The sequence below is a fragment of the Pieris rapae genome, chromosome 5 (genome assembly GCF_905147795.1).
Source record: "Pieris rapae chromosome 5, ilPieRapa1.1, whole genome shotgun sequence".
Lineage (NCBI taxonomy): Eukaryota > Metazoa > Arthropoda > Insecta > Lepidoptera > Pieridae > Pieris > Pieris rapae.
The window spans coordinates 2,101,754-2,118,297 of NC_059513.1; the positions used below are offsets into that span (position 1 = coordinate 2,101,754).

Here is a 16,544-nt window from a genome sequence, read left to right on the forward strand (position 1 = left end):
CAAACATTGCCCCAGCACATATGAATTGATTTTTACTTAATGACTGCTGTACACATCTTCAAAAGCTTTTTACTTCGATTTATATGAATGATTTTACGTAGTTCACCATGCACACTTCGGTTAAACTCATAAAATGTTTAACTGCAAAACTGTTTAGTAAGACCCTTTAATTTGAAGATTAAATTTTTTTTAAGCAAGGAAAACAAATACTGATTAATTAATGGTGATTTTAACAGTAAACATACTCACATTGAACAACATAATGATAATTATAGATGTTTATTTCAATAAATTAATTGTAAAATTAAAAAGCAACACGACGGGTAACAATCTTTAGCACTTATACTATTAAATGAAAGGCGAAAAACATCCCACAAAATTCTTGTTACCTGCTTTTATAGTATAGCAATAGTAATCGATTTGCGTTCTGTTAATTTCATGGATAATTGAGCATTGAATTCAGAAAAAAGTGAAAGTGAGAAATAATATTTTTTGGAGCATCCGTTCCGCTAACCGTACTCTATAAACTTGTCCCCGATACGATTAAAATAATTAGTATGAATCTAAGAGCGTTTTCACATCACCCGATCCGATATCGGTGTCGGACGCCGATCCGATATCGGGGTAAGTAAAATGTATGGAATATGTACCTGTCTTTCATAGTGTCCGGCCCGATATCGGATATCGGAGCCGACACCGATATGCTGGCGGCACTATCGGACACCTGTGAGCCGTCGGGCGATAATGTTTGTATGTGTGCTATACGTGTATCTAAATTGTCTCTGTGTGCGTAGACCCCGATGCGTGGCGGCCATTGTTTACAGTTTGGTAGTCATCATGGCGTCGTCTTCATTTAAATACGATATAATATATAATATAAATACGATATAATGAGATGAATTAGCAAATAATTGAATGTGGATTCACTCATACGAAAGTAATTAAAAAACTTGCTAGGTGCTTTTTGTAGCTTGCTAAAAAGAGTATAAAAAGCTCCCTCTGAATATCTAGCTTCCACGATGGGATGTATCCAATACTGTCTGTGAACAGATCTTTTTTTGCGTCTCAAATATAATAGATACAGCAAATAAAGTTTTCTATTATAGTCTGCCATGATGACCTGCGCGCACTAAGCTTATAGAGCAAATGGCCGTATCGGAACGATTTTGTCGGAAATATGTGAAAATAGCATATGGTGTCGGCTTATCGGATATCGGTTATTGGGTCCTACACCGATATCGGATCGGGTAATGTGAAAACGCTCTAAGGAATACATAAACCCAAAATAACTGAACAATTTTTTTTTGTAAATATTATTGCTAATATAATTCTAACTTTGTCCTAGATTTTTAGGTCTTTTAAGTTACAAATAATTGTCTTTCTAATATCTTTATTATGTAAGTATGTATATATGTATTTACAAAAACATATAATATTATCGATTTACGTAGAAAACGTCTATGACGATTTTGCATAGACTAAGGATGCATTAATTGATTTTTGCATTGTTGTTATTGTCTATGGTTCCAATAAACCGCCATTATTTTCGTTGCACGACTGTCAAAAAGTAGTGTCCAATAAAATTGGAGCTTTTTAAAATTTAACAGGAAGTTGTCTCCTTGTAACAGCCGATTAGTGTTAAAGAATTTTGATTAAGATCGTATTATGGCTCAAAATATTAATCCACATTATGCATCGTCATCTAATCCTTCCAAACAAAACGAGGACACAATAAAATTGAAGGACAATCACGCTGTGAGCAAACGGTAAGTTTTGTTTAATTATGACGAATTAAAGTCCTTTTCATCGATTATTTATACAAAGCCTAACTTTACCGTAGATTGCAAAAGGAACTCATGGAGTTGATGAGGTGTGCTGACAAAGGAATATCTGCATTTCCCGAAAGTGAAAACTTGTTCAAATGGATTGGCACAATTAACGGACCCTTGGATACCGTTTACGCTGGTCATAAGTATAAATTGGCCCTCGAGTTTCCCAATTCATATCCGTACGCCCCGCCGTTAGTTAAATTCATCACGCCTTGCTTTCACCCTAATGTTGACACTTGTGGATTAATATGTTTAGATATTTTAAAAGACAAATGGACAGCTTTGTATGACGTCCGCACGGTTTTACTCTCAATACAAAGTTTGTTAGCAGAACCAAACACTCAGAGTCCATTAAACCAGCAGGCTTCATGTTTATGGGCAAACCAGGGTGAATATAAGAAATATTTAGATGAATTTTACAACAAACATAAAGACTTATAGTTTTTCCAATTTCATTATAATTTGAGTGGTGTATGTATGCTTGCAACCGAAAAACCAATTTCAGACCTGAGCGTGAGGAAAAATTATGTTAAAATTTAATTTATTTTATTTTAAACACATCTCAGGATTGAAACAGAATAATGTATATTGTAAATCACTGGCAATTATAATTCTTTAGTGCAATTTTATCTGATGTTTTTTATTATATATAATATCCCTTTCTATACATAAAATTTAGGACTTTTTATACTGTGAGAGATATTTACATGACAGCAAGCAATTTTGCAGTTAAAATGACAGTAGAGATTGACTTTCACCTGTACTGCTTATAATCAACTAATAGTATAATAATATTAAAAGCATGTTTAATTTAGACCTTAACAAAATATTTCACTAATTAAGCCAATTATCACATTAAATACCCTCCAAACTCAATAAACTAATAATTTTGCACAAGTTTTGCATTGGTCATTACATATAGACTTTTATATAATTAATAATATATTTTTTATAACAAAAATATTTCTAATAATCAGTATCATTTATTGATTTAATATAACAAAGATTTTTTTACTATGTAAAATATTAAAATCAAAAGCAGGTCATATATTACTATTCAGTTAAATTACCTGTAATTCCAATGATATCAATACATTTCATCATAGATTGCAGATATAAAATGATGTGATTCAACAAGGTTTTGACAAAACATCTTAGTAGTTAGGATTTTTAAGAATAGCAAGCAGCAATTAATATAGTTTTGGAGAATAATGATTAAGTATTTTTATTTATTCTTACTATAATATATAAAGCCTTACTTTAATATAAATAAATATTAGACTAGATTTTATTTTAGATTTCCACTTAGGTTGTAATTGTTAACAATTAAATTCATTTTATTTGAATTATTTTACAAAAAAATATCGAAGTTTGTAATAGACATGAACTTAAGATTGCAAAGTATTTAGCTTTTTTTTTTCAAAAACAAATTTAACAATTATTTAATTTCATTTTGTCGTAAGAATATAGGAACAAGGTAAGTAAACCTAGCTTGTTATTACTATCAATACCACATTCTTATTTTACTATAACACTATTTTTAGTTGCTATGTATTTATCATACTAATTTGCTCTTTATTAACAACAATATTTCTGATATAAATATATGTAATTATTTGAATAAGTATTGATTGCTTAAGCAGGAAATTCAAACTTAAACAATTATTAAAGTTAACAATTTATTATACATAAAGTGTTAACTTTTAACTATAATTAATAATATAGTCATTATTATAGTTGTAACAGCCAAAATTAATAAACAATGAATCTTTCTATTTTTACGCTGATATCGTTCTGCTTTTTGCAATTGTTTAAAACCCTCATGCACTTGTACTTGGGTTTGCTCAATATTATAATCTATTCGATCTAATATTGTACCTTGTTCGTGAACCATATGAGCTAAATCTTTGAAAATATCATTTAAATCAACAATAGAGCGGACAATTTTATTCACCTCTTGTTCCCTTTCCGCAATCATTGCGGTGTTTTCTTCTTCCATGAGTAGCAATTGCTTTTGATGGTTCTCATCTTCATAATTTGAAGTACTTGGTAGAGAAAAAAGTAAGTCTGTTTGATTGTTTGTAAGGCCTGGTTCCAAGTCATTATCATTTAAGCTAAGTTCTTCAAAGTTTGGTAAATCAAAGTAGGCTTTTGATCGTTCTTCTCTTGATGTAAGAGATATGAGATAGTTTGATTGTGCCGTTCGGAATATTATACTTAAATCCTGTAATGCTGTGACTAAAGCTAATACCACATTGTTTGCAAGTTTTTGTTCTGATTTGTTTCCTGAAAGGTATCAATATCAGTATAGTGATTATACACTCACAATATAATTTGTAAACGTAAGTCAAATGGTCACTCATTTTTTTAGTCATGGAATGGAATATATTCCAAGTTTCAAAGTTCTAAATTGTATAAAAACAATAACTTTAAGAGTAAAATCAGTAAAGTACAGTTTAAAACTTACCATGACGAACCTGAGCTTTGATATTTGTGATTCTTGCATGAGCTTGTGTAAAGTGTTTGCCTATATCAGCAGCTAGCCTCTCAATGTGCTGCTGCTCTCCACTGTCATCTAATGCTGGTCGTCGTATCTGTCGATCATGACGACTTTGTAGCTCAGATATTTTTGTTTTTAACCTGAAATATTACAATTTGTAAGTTTTTGCTGACAATTTTTTTGAGACTAAACAACAAAAGATCAATCGGAACAACTTCGAAATAAGAACCGTATACCAACCTTGATATAATGTAATGTGCTTCCTCTAAGGAATCACTCCAGATTGGTGGATTAACTTCTATTCTTATATCTAGCCCGGCTTCTATGTCATCTGTGGTTGCTTTCATCAGCATAGCACCTTCATGATCATTATCATACCCCTACAATTTCTTTTAAATTGTAACTGCTTTCAAGAGAAAGTATCTAAATAAAGAACTATATATATAACCCATCAAGCTTAATTCAGTTTGTTTGGATGATATAAAATTATTCTATAACTACCCGAAAGTAAATTACTGCATATATAATATTTATACATGTTATCGTAAATTATTAATTTTATTACCGATTCTGAAAAGAGATTTCGGCTGTGAATTGCATTATTTCGCATTAATACAAACACCTCAGTTAAACTTCTAGACACCATTTTTGTAGTATATTTTGTACTGCAACAAAAGATCTACTAATAATATGTACTATCGCATATTTTTAGGCTTTATAATTTTCTGTCGTAATATAATGTCGTAATAACGTAATTTAAAATGGAATTAACAATAATAAAACAAAAATTATTATTAGATAGATAAGTATTAGTATATTTTTACAATCTTCGTGTAAAGTCAAAATGAAAAGTAGTGTCGACTGTCGGTAAAGCCGCAGAAAAGTCTGACTGTCTGACACACACAACTTATATTAACTGACAGTGACGATCGGAAATCGGAATGTAATTGTCAATTGTGTAGTGTGTACGCACAACACAGTACAGTGTACACACATATTATATTGTTATAGATTTGACTAATAAATAGTTGTGTTTTCTATAAATATTACTGATTCGTATGATTTTTTTATCAGTGTCCAGAATTATATGATCTCAAAAATTTATTTAATATTGATACAAGTAGTAATCTACTTGATTATCGCAAAAAGTTATGAGTAGTGTACAAGACACCGGCCCTGAGACATTTCAACAATTTCCTTCGAATAGAATTATAGTAATTCATCCGGGTTCTTTCTACGTTCGTATAGGTAGAGCTTCGGATCTACTGCCCGTAAGACAACTACACTGCATTGCGAGAAAACGTCGCCCAGAAGGTAAAATATTTCGAGATTCTTTCGTTCCGCCAAGTGTTCCTAAAACTAAAGAACTTATCGAAGAATTAGAAGAATGTCGTTTGCAAATATCTCATACTCTACAATCATGCATGCAGTCAAATGGAGCAAGAAGATATGCTACACCACCACAACAAATAGCTGCTTTTAATCGTAGATCATTACCAGAAGCGGTTAGTGATGGTGAACCATGGCCTCAAGTTGAGTGTGACATTATTATAGGAGATTTAGTCCTTGATGTAGATCCAGAGCTACCATATAATATTCATTTTCCATATAAAAGAGGAGACTTTAACATACATTCTGAAGTAGGTGGTTCTATTTCATCAGTTTTAAATGATTTATATACAATTTGGAGCTCTATAATTGAATATAAATTAGGCATAGCACTCATTGAACTTGTTAAGTACCGTTGTGTTTTACTAATACCAGACATTTACAATAGAAGTCATTTAAAATATTTAATGTCACTTTTATTAAGAGATTTAGGTTTTGGTGACTGTTTTCTAGTCCAGGAAAGTGTTGGTGCCACATTTGGGGCAGGTATAGGATCAGCCTGTGTAGTGGATATTGGAGACCAAAAGACTGCAATCTCATGCGTTGAAGATGGAATTTCACACAAGACCACACGGTTACGTATGGATTATGGAGCTGGAGATGTCTGCCAAGCTTTATCATGGATGTTTCATAAAAGTGCATTTCCCTACAAAGATTGGAATGAAAATATACCTAGAGATGTTATTTTAATGAGGAATCTTTATCATGATTTTTGTCATGTAAATCTTGATGTTTGTGGGCCTCAAGAAAAAACATTTTTAGTAGACCATCCTGGTGACATTGTTAATAAATACACTTTACAAGTAGGTGATGAATGTATTATATCACCACTGGCACTCTTTTACACAGATTTGTTAAAAATTACAGGAATAAAAACAACAAAAATCCAAAATCGGCAACCAAGTGACCCAGAAGATCCATTTGATGCTGAATTTTTGAGAGAAACAGGAAGGAAAAAAGAAGTAGTTGATCCAACTGTAGCTGAGCAACAAACAGAAACGGCTAATGAAGCTCAGCCCTCAACTAACACTGAAGAAGACATTGTTGTTGATACTTTAGAAGGAGGACCTGGAGACATTGTTACTCTAGCACCTGGTCAAGTTTTAAGCTTAGATGCAGCGATATTACAAAGTATAGATCGGTGTCCTAATGAAGAACTTAAAAGAAAAATGTACAGTAGTATTCTAATCATTGGAGGAGGTGTTAAAGTTCATGGACTTAACTTATGGTTGCAAAATAGACTGGCATTACAAATTCCATATGCATATAAAACTGAACAGTTAGAAATAGTAACATCACCTAAAGATATTGATCCTGCTAGTACTGTCTGGAAAGGAGCAGCTGTGATGTCATGTTTAGAATCTGCTATTGAGTTGTGGATAAATCAGAGTGAATGGAACAAACATGGACTTAAGGTTTTGCGGGAGAGAGCACCATTTATTTGGTGAATATTTGACATACTTGTTTTTTATTTTAAAACTATTCTCTGTCTTCTATCTGTTAATAGGTATTTTCAAAGGCTTTTCTTTCAATAAAATGCAGATGTATAATGTTTCCCTTATTATATAGAGGATTGGAAGTAAAATACATAACTTTTTAAAACAATATATTTAAAAAGTGTTGGCAAAAAAGAGATTCAGAATGATTATGTTAAAGATATCTTAAATCTATTAAGTCTTTCACTCATTACAACAGTAAATTGAGTATGCTCTTATACTAAAAAATTTTTTATAAAAAAATATATCACTAGTTTTAGTGGCATGAGTAATATTTCTGATTATAAAACTATAACTTATTTGTATAAATGCATTTTGTACTTTTTATGAAAAAAATAATATTTTTAACTAACTTCCACATCATCACCTTTAAAAGAAACAGATAATGTAACACTAACTTTTGGATGGAAGCATGCATAGTACATCAACATAAAAACTAATCCTATCATGTATGGAATAATGCTTATTACTAGGACTGGATAAAAATATATTGATATTCTCATTGCTTCATCTACAAATAAAAACCATAAAATACTACATATAACATTTTGTATTCCACATATACTGTAGTATAAGGCATATCTATATCTTGTCCGGCCTTCAACTGGTAAAATATATGTAAATAAGTATACAGCTCCTAATGCTAGAGAGAAGAAGAATTCGGCTAATTTATTTTGAGTGCAAAATGTTGATTGGTCAACTAATTGTAACCAAGTTGTCATTATGAGAATATGTATAGTACAAGCAAGAACAGTCCAGTATGGAAACAGGTAGGCTATTATTGATATTGATGTGATTCGGCTCACTGAAAAAATAAGATTAGTTATAATTAATGAATCCCAACAAATTTAAAAAATGTAATTAACTAATGGTTTTAAATAAATTTTGTATCTTTTATATATTACTTACATGTAACCAAGAAATGCCATATCACTTGGAATGCAGTACCAAACCACGTAATATTGTTTTTATTTTGCTGGGCGTATCGCACGGCTCGCTGATAAGCTGCAAGACACCATCCCATGCCCACAATTGATGAGCAGATAGATAGCAGTTGGTGTACTATGAATTATAAATTTTATAATTTGTTAAGAATCCTTACAATTTTATTAATGTAAAAATGCATGTATATATATGTATAAACTCATTTAAAAGCTATGCTTTTATCAATTATCACAACATATTGAAAATTGAACCGAAAAAGATATAATTTTCATTTGTTGATATTTTTTTTCAAAGACAGTTTCAACTACAGTGATTAGGCCAAAATATTTAATACTATTTATCTGTAGTTCTTTTAAATTACTTATCACAGTATGACATGAGACAAACTTACTAGCCAGTTCATCATACTGTCGCATCAGTAAACTAGTCTGCAAAACTTGCTGTGGGGCTGCTTCTAAAAAGCATTCAAATATTCGAAGTAATGCTGCATCAGAATCCTCTTTCAGCATTAAACTATAGTACATTCTCTGGGATGCCTGATCACGTTTATGTGCAGCTCGACGAGATTTGATAGCATAGCTGAAGAAAAAAGAGAAAGTATTGCTTTTGACATCAGTTATATATAAAACACTTGTTTTGTTTTTTTTAAAATTAGTAACTGATTACTCAATTATTTTTAGCCCATATCATTTCCTTTATTTCATATTGATTTTTAAAAGTAATTTTACTAACATGAGAGCATCAGCAAATCGGAGAATTGGTGCCATTTGAAGAACTAGTATGAATATTCGAAGCCATTTCCTCTTTGTGAACTCATTACTCAATGAATCTTGCTGCTTGTCTTGAGAGTACCTATAAATATATTATTATTAAATAACAAATATATTACTTAAAACTACAGTAAAAATAATCATTTTTACTGTAGTTTAAAAAACCTTTTCAACCAAGGGATTTTGTCAAATTATGTCTACTACAAAGTGCTGTTGTTTTACAAATTAATGTAGATCCTGTTCTTGGTAATTAATTATTTATGATATATAAAATAGTGGTTAATACGCATATGGTAACAAGATAGGCAACAAAGCAGTGCATGTTTATTGCTTAATGCAATATTATGTATATATAAGTTAATGCATTACAATACAAGTCTATGACTAAAGTAATGAAATTTCTAGTAACTATCTTAAATTAATGTTTTATTTTTGTTTAGTTTCAAAGAATGTATCAGTCAAATCAAATTTATTTGTATGCATTCAACATTATTTACAAATGACAATTGCCACAAGTAAATAAATTTATACTATGAGTAATATCTTGCAATGAAGGCTTTATTTACGACCTATATTTGATCTCAAGAAAATAAATTATGAAGTGCAGGTACTTACATTCGAACAGAAACAGCTGTATTCACGAACGCCGGTAAAAGTATAAAAACCAAAGTCCAACCAAATTCCATCATCTTACGAGATAAGCAATACTGTACGGCAACATTAATATCTAATCCTAAGTCTATAAAATGGCCCACAATAGCAACAACATACATGAAGATATCAAAATATGTTATATTTATATTGTTCGGCATTCGATCGGGTTCGTCGTAGGAATATCCATTTTCGAGCATTTTACGTATTGCTTTAGGCATTTTGTTTCGGTACCTAAGTTATATCATGATATCGTATATTATAACATTGAAATTAATAAAAATGACACTAACGAAAACAATCTACAAGACACTGTTTTGAAATTTTGGCTTGAGATTTGTAAATAGTAAGCGGGGCGTTAACACCAGGAAACAACAACAATGTCAACTATCATCATTGTCTTTGTCTCACCTCACCGTAAACTTCAGATAATATGACCCAGGTTAAAAGACTATAGAACGAAACTTCTCTAAACTGATTCTTCATTCTCGTGTTAGTTGGAAGATAGGATGAGTTCCGAATGACTCTTGTATATTACCCACAAATGCTTTAAAATGGCTATCAGTTGAAACTAATGTAGGCATTCTCAGAATAGCTCCATTATATACTTATCACCACTGGTAAGTACATAGGTAAAACAATAATGATAATGATGAATACTTATCAGATAAGATATTGCTTACTGACAATAAAAAAAAAACAAACACTTTAATACAAAAAGAATGGTGTAATACCTTCATCAAATCTCATAAACTGAGAGTACTAACACATTATAGGTAAATAATAAACAAAGGTTTAGGTCCGTATCTATGCTGCCTGCATTGCTTAAATATTTGAAGAAATAATGCTTGAGCAATTACTAATAAACAACAATCAACTTTAATATATCATCATAATCTTTTGCAAAGTTAGCAGATTGGTTTTACTGATCCACAATTGTTAGACTAGCCGCACTCACAAAATAATATTTATAATAAAATACGTATTGTCATTAATATTGTGTGTGTGCGGCTAGCCTTACGATTTATCAAACGATTGTGTCCAATTTCATCACGAAATCCTTGTCGATAAACTTCAACACTGTGGCACTAGCACAGTATTTTAAGGCAATCGGATAATCTGCTTAAAATAGATGCACAAGGTTGCCCATTATTTATCAACTCTCTAGTGGTACAAACTGTCAGTAAAAAAGCTAATTTAAACGTTTGAAGAAAGCTGCCGGCTAAAGATAACTTAAATTATGTAAGGATTTCTATCACACACAGTTCACCGTCCCTAACTTAATGCAAAAATCTTGGAAAATAGGCACCACGGCTGAATCTCTTTGCTGCTTTTCCAGACTTGGATACGATCTTCGACCTTCATACCTAAATAAATAATGGGAGTGTGTTAGAAAGCAAACCATGATCTATTGTTTTATGAATCTTTTTTATTCATTAGCTCGACCTCATAGTTACAGGACCGTCATACTCTCCCCTTAAAAGTCGTTGATTGTGGTGGCGTCCATGAGTCTGGTTGTCCCTACGACTGGTTGTACTTAATACTAATTATATTAATATTTCTTTGCTTTTGTGTTTTCGTCCTGTTCTCACAGTAATGTGAGTCGTGATACATTTGTTTTTATTATTTATTTGCTTTATTACAATTCTTAACTATTTCAACATCTGGAACATGATTTACCTAATGGTTGTAGGGGCGTTCTAACATTTTGTAAGTGTGCATAGAGTTTTTGCCAGTTAACTGGCCGTATTTAAAATTAGAACCCTTAACATTTTTTACTGACGCTCATAAGTGTATACTAAAAATGAATGGCGAAAAATCTAGCAAATAATAGTTATAGCTTGCCTCTGAAATTATTTAAAGAGTACCTATAGGATATATAGGACTTTGAATCGTAAGTCGTATAGGAATCATTTCCTTTGGCAATATATTTTTCTACATTTTGATTTTTGGTAGGTGTATTATGATATACCTACTTACGAACCGTATTGAATTAATATGATTATTTGCGTGATTACAAAAAAAAAAGTTTCACACATATTTATATGTAAAGAGCTTTAACAATATCATGTGATGAAATATTAGCGGAAAAAACAGTCATATACAAAGGCTCCTGTATATTTTCATTTGCTGATTGTAACCTGAAATAATTATTGTTTAAAATTTTCATATATCACTCCTTTATTATTCCTTTCCTGTATTATTGTTACTTACTTTGTCTTTAGAATATTAACTAAAGTTCCCCATTTCTGGGGAAATAACGTCTGATAGCTGTTCCTCCACTTCTCTGATGTAAAATCAAACATTGAAGCGTTAACAACTTTTAAATATTCACAGTTTTCTGTAGAAAAAGTTAAAGTAAGTGACTATACGACTATTGAGTTTAAATAATTAACAATGTATCAAACCTGAATAGGCATCGACAAGAAGTTGGTCAAAGAAGTTAGGGACAAACTGGTGGAGACACTCTTGCACCGCATGTAAACTTGAATTAACGTCTTGTGCACACTGTTTAGTTTTAATCTCCAGAATAGAAACTAGAGAATTTTGCAAAGTTTCATTAAACCTATCAAAAATACCTCTGCGCTTCATAAAATATATAAGATAGTACCAAATATCAGTGGCGTAGCAAGGGGTCCCCACCGGGTGTCTCTCAACTTACAAACAATGAATAAAAAAAACCGCTAACATAAAAATTTCTTCCTCAGGGATTCCGCCACTAGCACTATGCAGAATTCGGGGATTCCCGCAAAAGAGCTTGACGCTGTCGCGGGGGATTCCCCATACCATACTCGCGATCTTTTAATAAATGATCTAAGTACAAGTGTATAAGTGTATGTTCTTTATCACATAATTTTTTTTTATTTTACTTTCGATGGGGTGCCACCCAAGGTAGCTACGCCACTGCCAACTATTCACAAGATTATAATACTTACAAAACAGCTTGATGAAGAATACAGTGCACAACAGCAACTTCATCAGGTAATTCATTGTAACATAAATCGACTGTATCAAAATGTCTTGAGTCTTCGAAATTCTTTATCAACCCATAGAATTGGTTTCTTATAAATTTTATTTTCTCAACAGGTTCTATGAGACAGTGATCCACTATATCAATTATCTAACATGATCAAAATCTAATGAATTATTATAAGTTCTTTACTATTAAATTAGCTTTTTTATATGGTTAATTGATACAAACCTCATCCATATGTATAATATAATTGGAGAAATCGTGTAAAAATTTTATTTTATAAAATTTAACAACAGCACTTCTCAATTCTTTTGCCATTAAATCGTTTAATATTGCAACTAAGTCGAGAAACATATTCGTCGCATTTAATGATCTCTCTTTTAGCTGATCGTAATTATTTCTTCCTTGTATAAATAAAGTTTTGGCCATATGATACGATTCAGATACCAAGTGAAACTTTTTGTCAAGGCTTTGAAATGGACTTGTTGCATCCTGGGGAAATTCATGTTTGAAACAGTGGCAATACTACTACTGTGGGTAAGAGGAGAAACATGTTTTGATAATTAAGTTAATAATTACGTGAATATTCTTCAAATTGTATTCTTTAGAATTGCATAAATTTTTTTTAGTTGTTACCTTTACTGAGGGATTTTTACTTTCTTACCTCTTTTACACATATAAACAAAATAGAACATAATATAATCAACTGGGCAGTCATGTTTGAAGAACATAAAATGTTTGCATATTTATTATTCTTATCGCATTAAAGTCGTAAAACTAGAAAATAATTAAAATTGGCACATATATTGATTACATATAATATAAATGGAATTTGCTGATGTGAATGAATAAAAAGTAAAATATATTATTATTATATCCCCACTATAAATTTTGTTTAGATCTGAAACCAAAGAACGAAAAAATAACATTTTACAATATTCTAATGAATAGAAAACTGACAGACAAATATAAATTAAGGATGTAAGTCGTCACACAAATCCAAAATTTAATAATACAGAATTAATTTAAAACATTAGAAAATATAAATACAATAAAATTCTAGGCTAAAATTCATATCAATATAATTTTAACTATAGTGTAATCTCATAACAGAAAATATTCAATTAATAACTATAGGCAATGAATTCAGATGTAGGATAGAAGCGCAGACCATAAGGATTTCATGTGCCGATTCCAAGTGAGGTCTGGCCCCAGTTTAGTTTCTAGTTGGCGGCGCTGGTGTCGTTCTTCATCTCCGTTGCTCTCGTAATATACACCATAAAAACGTCCTATAAGAACTGTGCTTCTACCCTAAGTCTGAATTCATTAATAGAGGGCCTTGAATGAGCTTACAGGAAAGAAGAATGATATTTTGTCATGTTTCTTGTGATCAATTGGTAATGTGCTCAACGTTTTCTGGTAAGGTTGTGATTTTCTTTTAGTTAAAAATGACAGATTATATATATTTTATAACCTATCATATTTTTTTTTAAATAAGTAATTATCATACAGGTCATCCTTACTTAATTAATGCAGTGTTTTATTAAAGGCTCCTAACGATGTTTCAAGATCAAACACAAGTTGCCTCGCCTGAGCCTCAGATAGTTCATCAGATGCTGACATTGCAGATAGCATTTCTAGCCATTCTTGTACCTGGAAGTAAATTTCGCATTGATGTTTTAAAAAAAAGAGCCAATAGAACTTAAATTGACTGTGAGTTAATATTTGCAACAAAATTGTACACATAGGATTTAATTACTAACATATATAACATTATTAACTTTGTCTGTTGGTCAAACTTACAAAGCTACATAAAAAGATACCAAATAACATCTTTAAGCAACTTCTTTAAATTAAGGTTTTCAGTTATACATTATGACAAGAAGAATCCTTCTCACTACATTTTAGAGATGTACCTTTATTTTTCCAATAAAGTCCTCAGGAAGCATAGTCAGGCAGTCCATGGCATCTTTAAGTTCTCTTAACTCTGGCTGAATCATATCCATAGCTCGTAATTCCAGTCGTAACTTATCCATGAGTGTTATAAATAGCTAAAAGACATTGCATTAGAAAAATTTACAGTTTAATGTATTCTTTTATTCAAACAAAAACAATGTGACATTTGGTTTTGATCCTTATTTACTGTTTCTTATGATTATTAATTTTTTTTTGTCTCAGAAGTTTCCATAGGTAAAAATTTTGTAGCACAAATGCAAAATAATTAGAAGCTTAGAATCACCCTTAGCCATTAGTTAAACATAATAAGGTTTACCTCCAAATCATTAGCATATTTTGTTGTCTATTTGTTATTTAATATTTAGGATTATCTTGCAAAATTAGTCTTTTTTAACTTCAATAAATATCCAATAGATACCATAATATAGGAGAGACAAAATATTATACTTACAGATACAATCTCAGCAATGTATTTATTAGTATTACCCTTATCATCTTTTATCAAGTTTGGTTTATTTTCTCTAATCCTCTCAAGAGCAGCAGGGCAGTCTAACTATAAAAAAAATAGTACATGCTTGAATGTTGGTTATTTGATTTTAATATACTGTTATTGAAACTATATGTTAATATAATTAGTACTTTGATTTGAGATAGATATTAAACCTTCCTAATCCACCAAATATCCCGTGTTAATATAATATAAATGACTTTATAAAAAAGATACACTTGATAATGTATACTATGATTTAATAGTGTATACATACCCTAAATTTACTGACAAAACTCTCAATAGTAGGGAATTCATCACCCTGCACTTGCTTGAATGCAACACGGTATTGAACAAGAAGTCTACTACAAGCTGCTGTATACTCTTGTGCTCGGACGCAATCCCTCATATAAGCCTTCTCAAGATGTTGTAGTGTACTCACTACTGCATACAACTCCGCCATGTTGTCATGCCTGAAATAATAAAGAAGTATAATAATTTAAAACCCTATCGATATTTAAAAAAATTGTATTAATGCACTATGTTTTTGTTATAAAGAATTATAACAGTATAAACACACACTTATTATGTTTAAATACGTACTTTTCACGTTCCCGGGCATTTCTATATAACTTAATTTCTTCATACAGCTCTGGTCTCGATTCTGAAATTAAGCAAACGAAAATGTTTTGTTTTGTTGTTGATGGGCAAGATAGATATTTTGTGCATTGCGAACCTTGCATGATAAATCTTCCTTAGTTAAATATTAGATGGATTTCACGTGTTATCCTTATTTATTAGTTACAAGTTCGGCCAATGCAATAGTATTAGATGGACAATTTTTTTTGTACCGAAATCTAAAAGAATGAATCACTTTAAATACATAAGAAACTATGAACAAGAATTGAATTTAAAAAATTCAATCAATTTAGGTTTACATGACATATGACAATTCACAGAGTTGGGATTTGGGAGTTTAAAACCAACCAATACGAGCTGTCATTTTCATACAAATTTAGTTTTTGACTTTCTACATACAACTTTGACTTTGTACATTAGATAGATGGGTTAGCATCTTCTCTGGACCAACAGAAAGTACTTATTCTCTTACTTTTAACTGGCATAAAGTTATAACGTTTGCCAAAAAATAAATAAGAGTACTTCTTCTAATCTGCTATGAAAGTATTCTGTACAATATGAACGGTAAAATTATTACTAGCTTTACTATTTAATTAATTACTTCCTATGTTTATAAGTGTACATTATGTTACCATGATCAATGATTTTTTGAATTTTAGAGTGTCACTGTACTGTACATTTAAGCACTACAGCAAGCCCTGACACTATTATTTTCCAAATCGTATGAACTTGATCAATTTAGTTTTATGCAATTGTTTGGAATAAAAATATTTTCAAATAATTCAAAAGTAATGTCATATTTGACTATATTACGCTGTGACTATAATATTATGCACGTGCAAAAACTCAGAACTCAAAGCACGTTTAAAATTTAAAGTCATATTAATATCGTATTTTTTTTAAATCAT

At 30.9% G+C, this 16,544-nt stretch overlaps 6 protein-coding genes and 1 long non-coding RNA gene across 10 annotated transcripts; 3 read left to right on the forward strand and 4 right to left on the reverse strand.

Annotated features, from left to right (window-relative positions):
• The first annotated feature begins 1,524 nt into the window (after positions 1 to 1,524).
• LOC110996347 (ubiquitin-conjugating enzyme E2 C) lies at positions 1,525 to 2,458 on the forward strand. The gene is made up of 2 exons (XM_022263968.2): positions 1,525 to 1,766; positions 1,841 to 2,458. The coding sequence occupies exons 1-2, from the start codon at positions 1,666 to 1,668 to the stop codon at positions 2,268 to 2,270; spliced, it is 531 nt and encodes a 176-aa protein (XP_022119660.1). The 5' UTR covers positions 1,525 to 1,665; the 3' UTR covers positions 2,271 to 2,458.
• Positions 2,459 to 2,477: 19 nt separating this feature from the next.
• LOC110996397 (syntaxin-16) lies at positions 2,478 to 5,208 on the reverse strand. 3 transcript variants are annotated; one of them, XM_045628366.1, is made up of 4 exons: positions 4,895 to 5,207; positions 4,570 to 4,752; positions 4,297 to 4,469; positions 2,478 to 4,115 (listed from the first exon to the last, which is right to left on the reverse strand). In XM_045628366.1, exons 2-4 carry the CDS (start codon positions 4,680 to 4,682, stop codon positions 3,526 to 3,528), a joined length of 876 nt encoding a protein of 291 aa, XP_045484322.1. In that variant the 5' UTR covers positions 4,683 to 4,752; positions 4,895 to 5,207; the 3' UTR covers positions 2,478 to 3,525. The 3 variants fall into 3 exon arrangements, with proteins under 3 accessions (XP_045484322.1, XP_022119742.2, XP_045484323.1); XM_022264050.2 differs by having other exon boundaries at positions 2,480 to 4,115; positions 4,570 to 4,709; positions 4,895 to 5,206; XM_045628367.1 differs by having other exon boundaries at positions 3,930 to 4,115; positions 4,307 to 4,469; positions 4,570 to 4,709; positions 4,895 to 5,208.
• Positions 5,209 to 5,296: 88 nt separating this feature from the next.
• Positions 5,297 to 7,268, forward strand: LOC110996362 (actin-related protein 8). The gene has a single exon (XM_022263997.2). The coding sequence runs from the start codon at positions 5,481 to 5,483 to the stop codon at positions 7,164 to 7,166; it is 1,686 nt and encodes a 561-aa protein (XP_022119689.1). The 5' UTR covers positions 5,297 to 5,480; the 3' UTR covers positions 7,167 to 7,268.
• Positions 7,269 to 7,321: 53 nt separating this feature from the next.
• On the reverse strand, positions 7,322 to 10,133 carry LOC110996363 (XK-related protein 6). The gene is made up of 5 exons (XM_022263999.2): positions 9,545 to 10,133; positions 8,892 to 9,011; positions 8,551 to 8,738; positions 8,124 to 8,276; positions 7,322 to 8,019 (listed from the first exon to the last, which is right to left on the reverse strand). The coding sequence occupies exons 1-5, from the start codon at positions 9,799 to 9,801 to the stop codon at positions 7,559 to 7,561; spliced, it is 1,179 nt and encodes a 392-aa protein (XP_022119691.2). The 5' UTR covers positions 9,802 to 10,133; the 3' UTR covers positions 7,322 to 7,558.
• Positions 10,071 to 12,795, forward strand: LOC123689180. Its single transcript, XR_006750220.1, has 3 exons — positions 10,071 to 10,200; positions 12,289 to 12,562; positions 12,668 to 12,795. It is a non-coding gene; the product is annotated as an uncharacterized LOC123689180 (long non-coding RNA).
• On the reverse strand, positions 10,990 to 13,344 carry LOC110999967. The gene is made up of 6 exons (XM_045628211.1): positions 13,219 to 13,344; positions 12,783 to 13,046; positions 12,517 to 12,701; positions 11,989 to 12,146; positions 11,795 to 11,921; positions 10,990 to 11,721 (listed from the first exon to the last, which is right to left on the reverse strand). Exons 1-6 carry the CDS (start codon positions 13,270 to 13,272, stop codon positions 11,622 to 11,624), a joined length of 888 nt encoding a protein of 295 aa, XP_045484167.1. The 5' UTR covers positions 13,273 to 13,344; the 3' UTR covers positions 10,990 to 11,621.
• LOC110996382 (vacuolar protein sorting-associated protein 28 homolog) lies at positions 13,249 to 15,903 on the reverse strand. Of its 2 annotated transcripts, XM_022264022.2 has the most exons (7): positions 15,734 to 15,903; positions 15,601 to 15,661; positions 15,275 to 15,470; positions 14,962 to 15,063; positions 14,471 to 14,605; positions 14,078 to 14,207; positions 13,249 to 13,455 (listed from the first exon to the last, which is right to left on the reverse strand). In XM_022264022.2, the coding sequence occupies exons 1-6, from the start codon at positions 15,738 to 15,740 to the stop codon at positions 14,082 to 14,084; spliced, it is 627 nt and encodes a 208-aa protein (XP_022119714.1). In that variant the 5' UTR covers positions 15,741 to 15,903; the 3' UTR covers positions 13,249 to 13,455; positions 14,078 to 14,081. The 2 variants fall into 2 exon arrangements, with proteins under 2 accessions (XP_022119714.1, XP_022119713.1); XM_022264021.2 differs by lacking the exon at positions 13,249 to 13,455 and having other exon boundaries at positions 13,478 to 14,207.
• Between the last annotated feature and the right edge of the window lie 641 nt (positions 15,904 to 16,544).

Bases quoted from the DNA above. Each gene is read 5' to 3' on its own strand.
- LOC110996347 (XM_022263968.2), top strand. From the start codon at position 1,666: ATGGCTCAAAATATTAATCCACATTATGCATCGTCATCTAATCCTTCC. The intron at 1,767-1,840 runs GTAAGTTTTGTT...ACTTTACCGTAG, and splicing joins AATCACGCTGTGAGCAAACG to ATTGCAAAAGGAACTCATGG.
- LOC110996397 (XM_022264050.2), bottom strand. From the start codon at position 4,975: ATGGTGTCTAGAAGTTTAACTGAGGTGTTTGTATTAATGCGAAATAAT. The intron at 4,710-4,894 runs GTAATAAAATTA...AAGAAATTGTAG, and splicing joins GAAATCTCTTTTCAGAATCG to GGGTATGATAATGATCATGA. The intron at 4,116-4,296 runs GTAAGTTTTAAA...GATACCTTTCAG, and splicing joins CAAAGCTCAGGTTCGTCATG to GAAACAAATCAGAACAAAAA.
- LOC110996362 (XM_022263997.2), top strand. From the start codon at position 5,481: ATGAGTAGTGTACAAGACACCGGCCCTGAGACATTTCAACAATTTCCT.
- LOC110996363 (XM_022263999.2), bottom strand. From the start codon at position 9,801: ATGCCTAAAGCAATACGTAAAATGCTCGAAAATGGATATTCCTACGAC. The intron at 9,012-9,544 runs GTAAGTACCTGC...ATATATTTATAG, and splicing joins ACAGCTGTTTCTGTTCGAAT to GTACTCTCAAGACAAGCAGC. The intron at 8,277-8,550 runs GTAAGTTTGTCT...TATAATTCATAG, and splicing joins ACAGTATGATGAACTGGCTA to TACACCAACTGCTATCTATC.
- LOC110999967 (XM_045628211.1), bottom strand. From the start codon at position 13,272: ATGACTGCCCAGTTGATTATATTATGTTCTATTTTGTTTATATGTGTA. The intron at 12,147-12,516 runs GTAAGTATTATA...TATTTTTGATAG, and splicing joins ATTCTTCATCAAGCTGTTTT to GTTTAATGAAACTTTGCAAA. The intron at 11,922-11,988 runs GTTTGATACATT...CTTTTTCTACAG, and splicing joins TCTTGTCGATGCCTATTCAG to AAAACTGTGAATATTTAAAA.
- LOC110996382 (XM_022264022.2), bottom strand. The intron at 14,606-14,961 runs GTAAGTATAATA...AATGTCTTTTAG, and splicing joins ACATTGCTGAGATTGTATCT to CTATTTATAACACTCATGGA. The intron at 14,208-14,470 runs GTACATCTCTAA...ATTTACTTCCAG, and splicing joins ACTTTATTGGAAAAATAAAG to GTACAAGAATGGCTAGAAAT.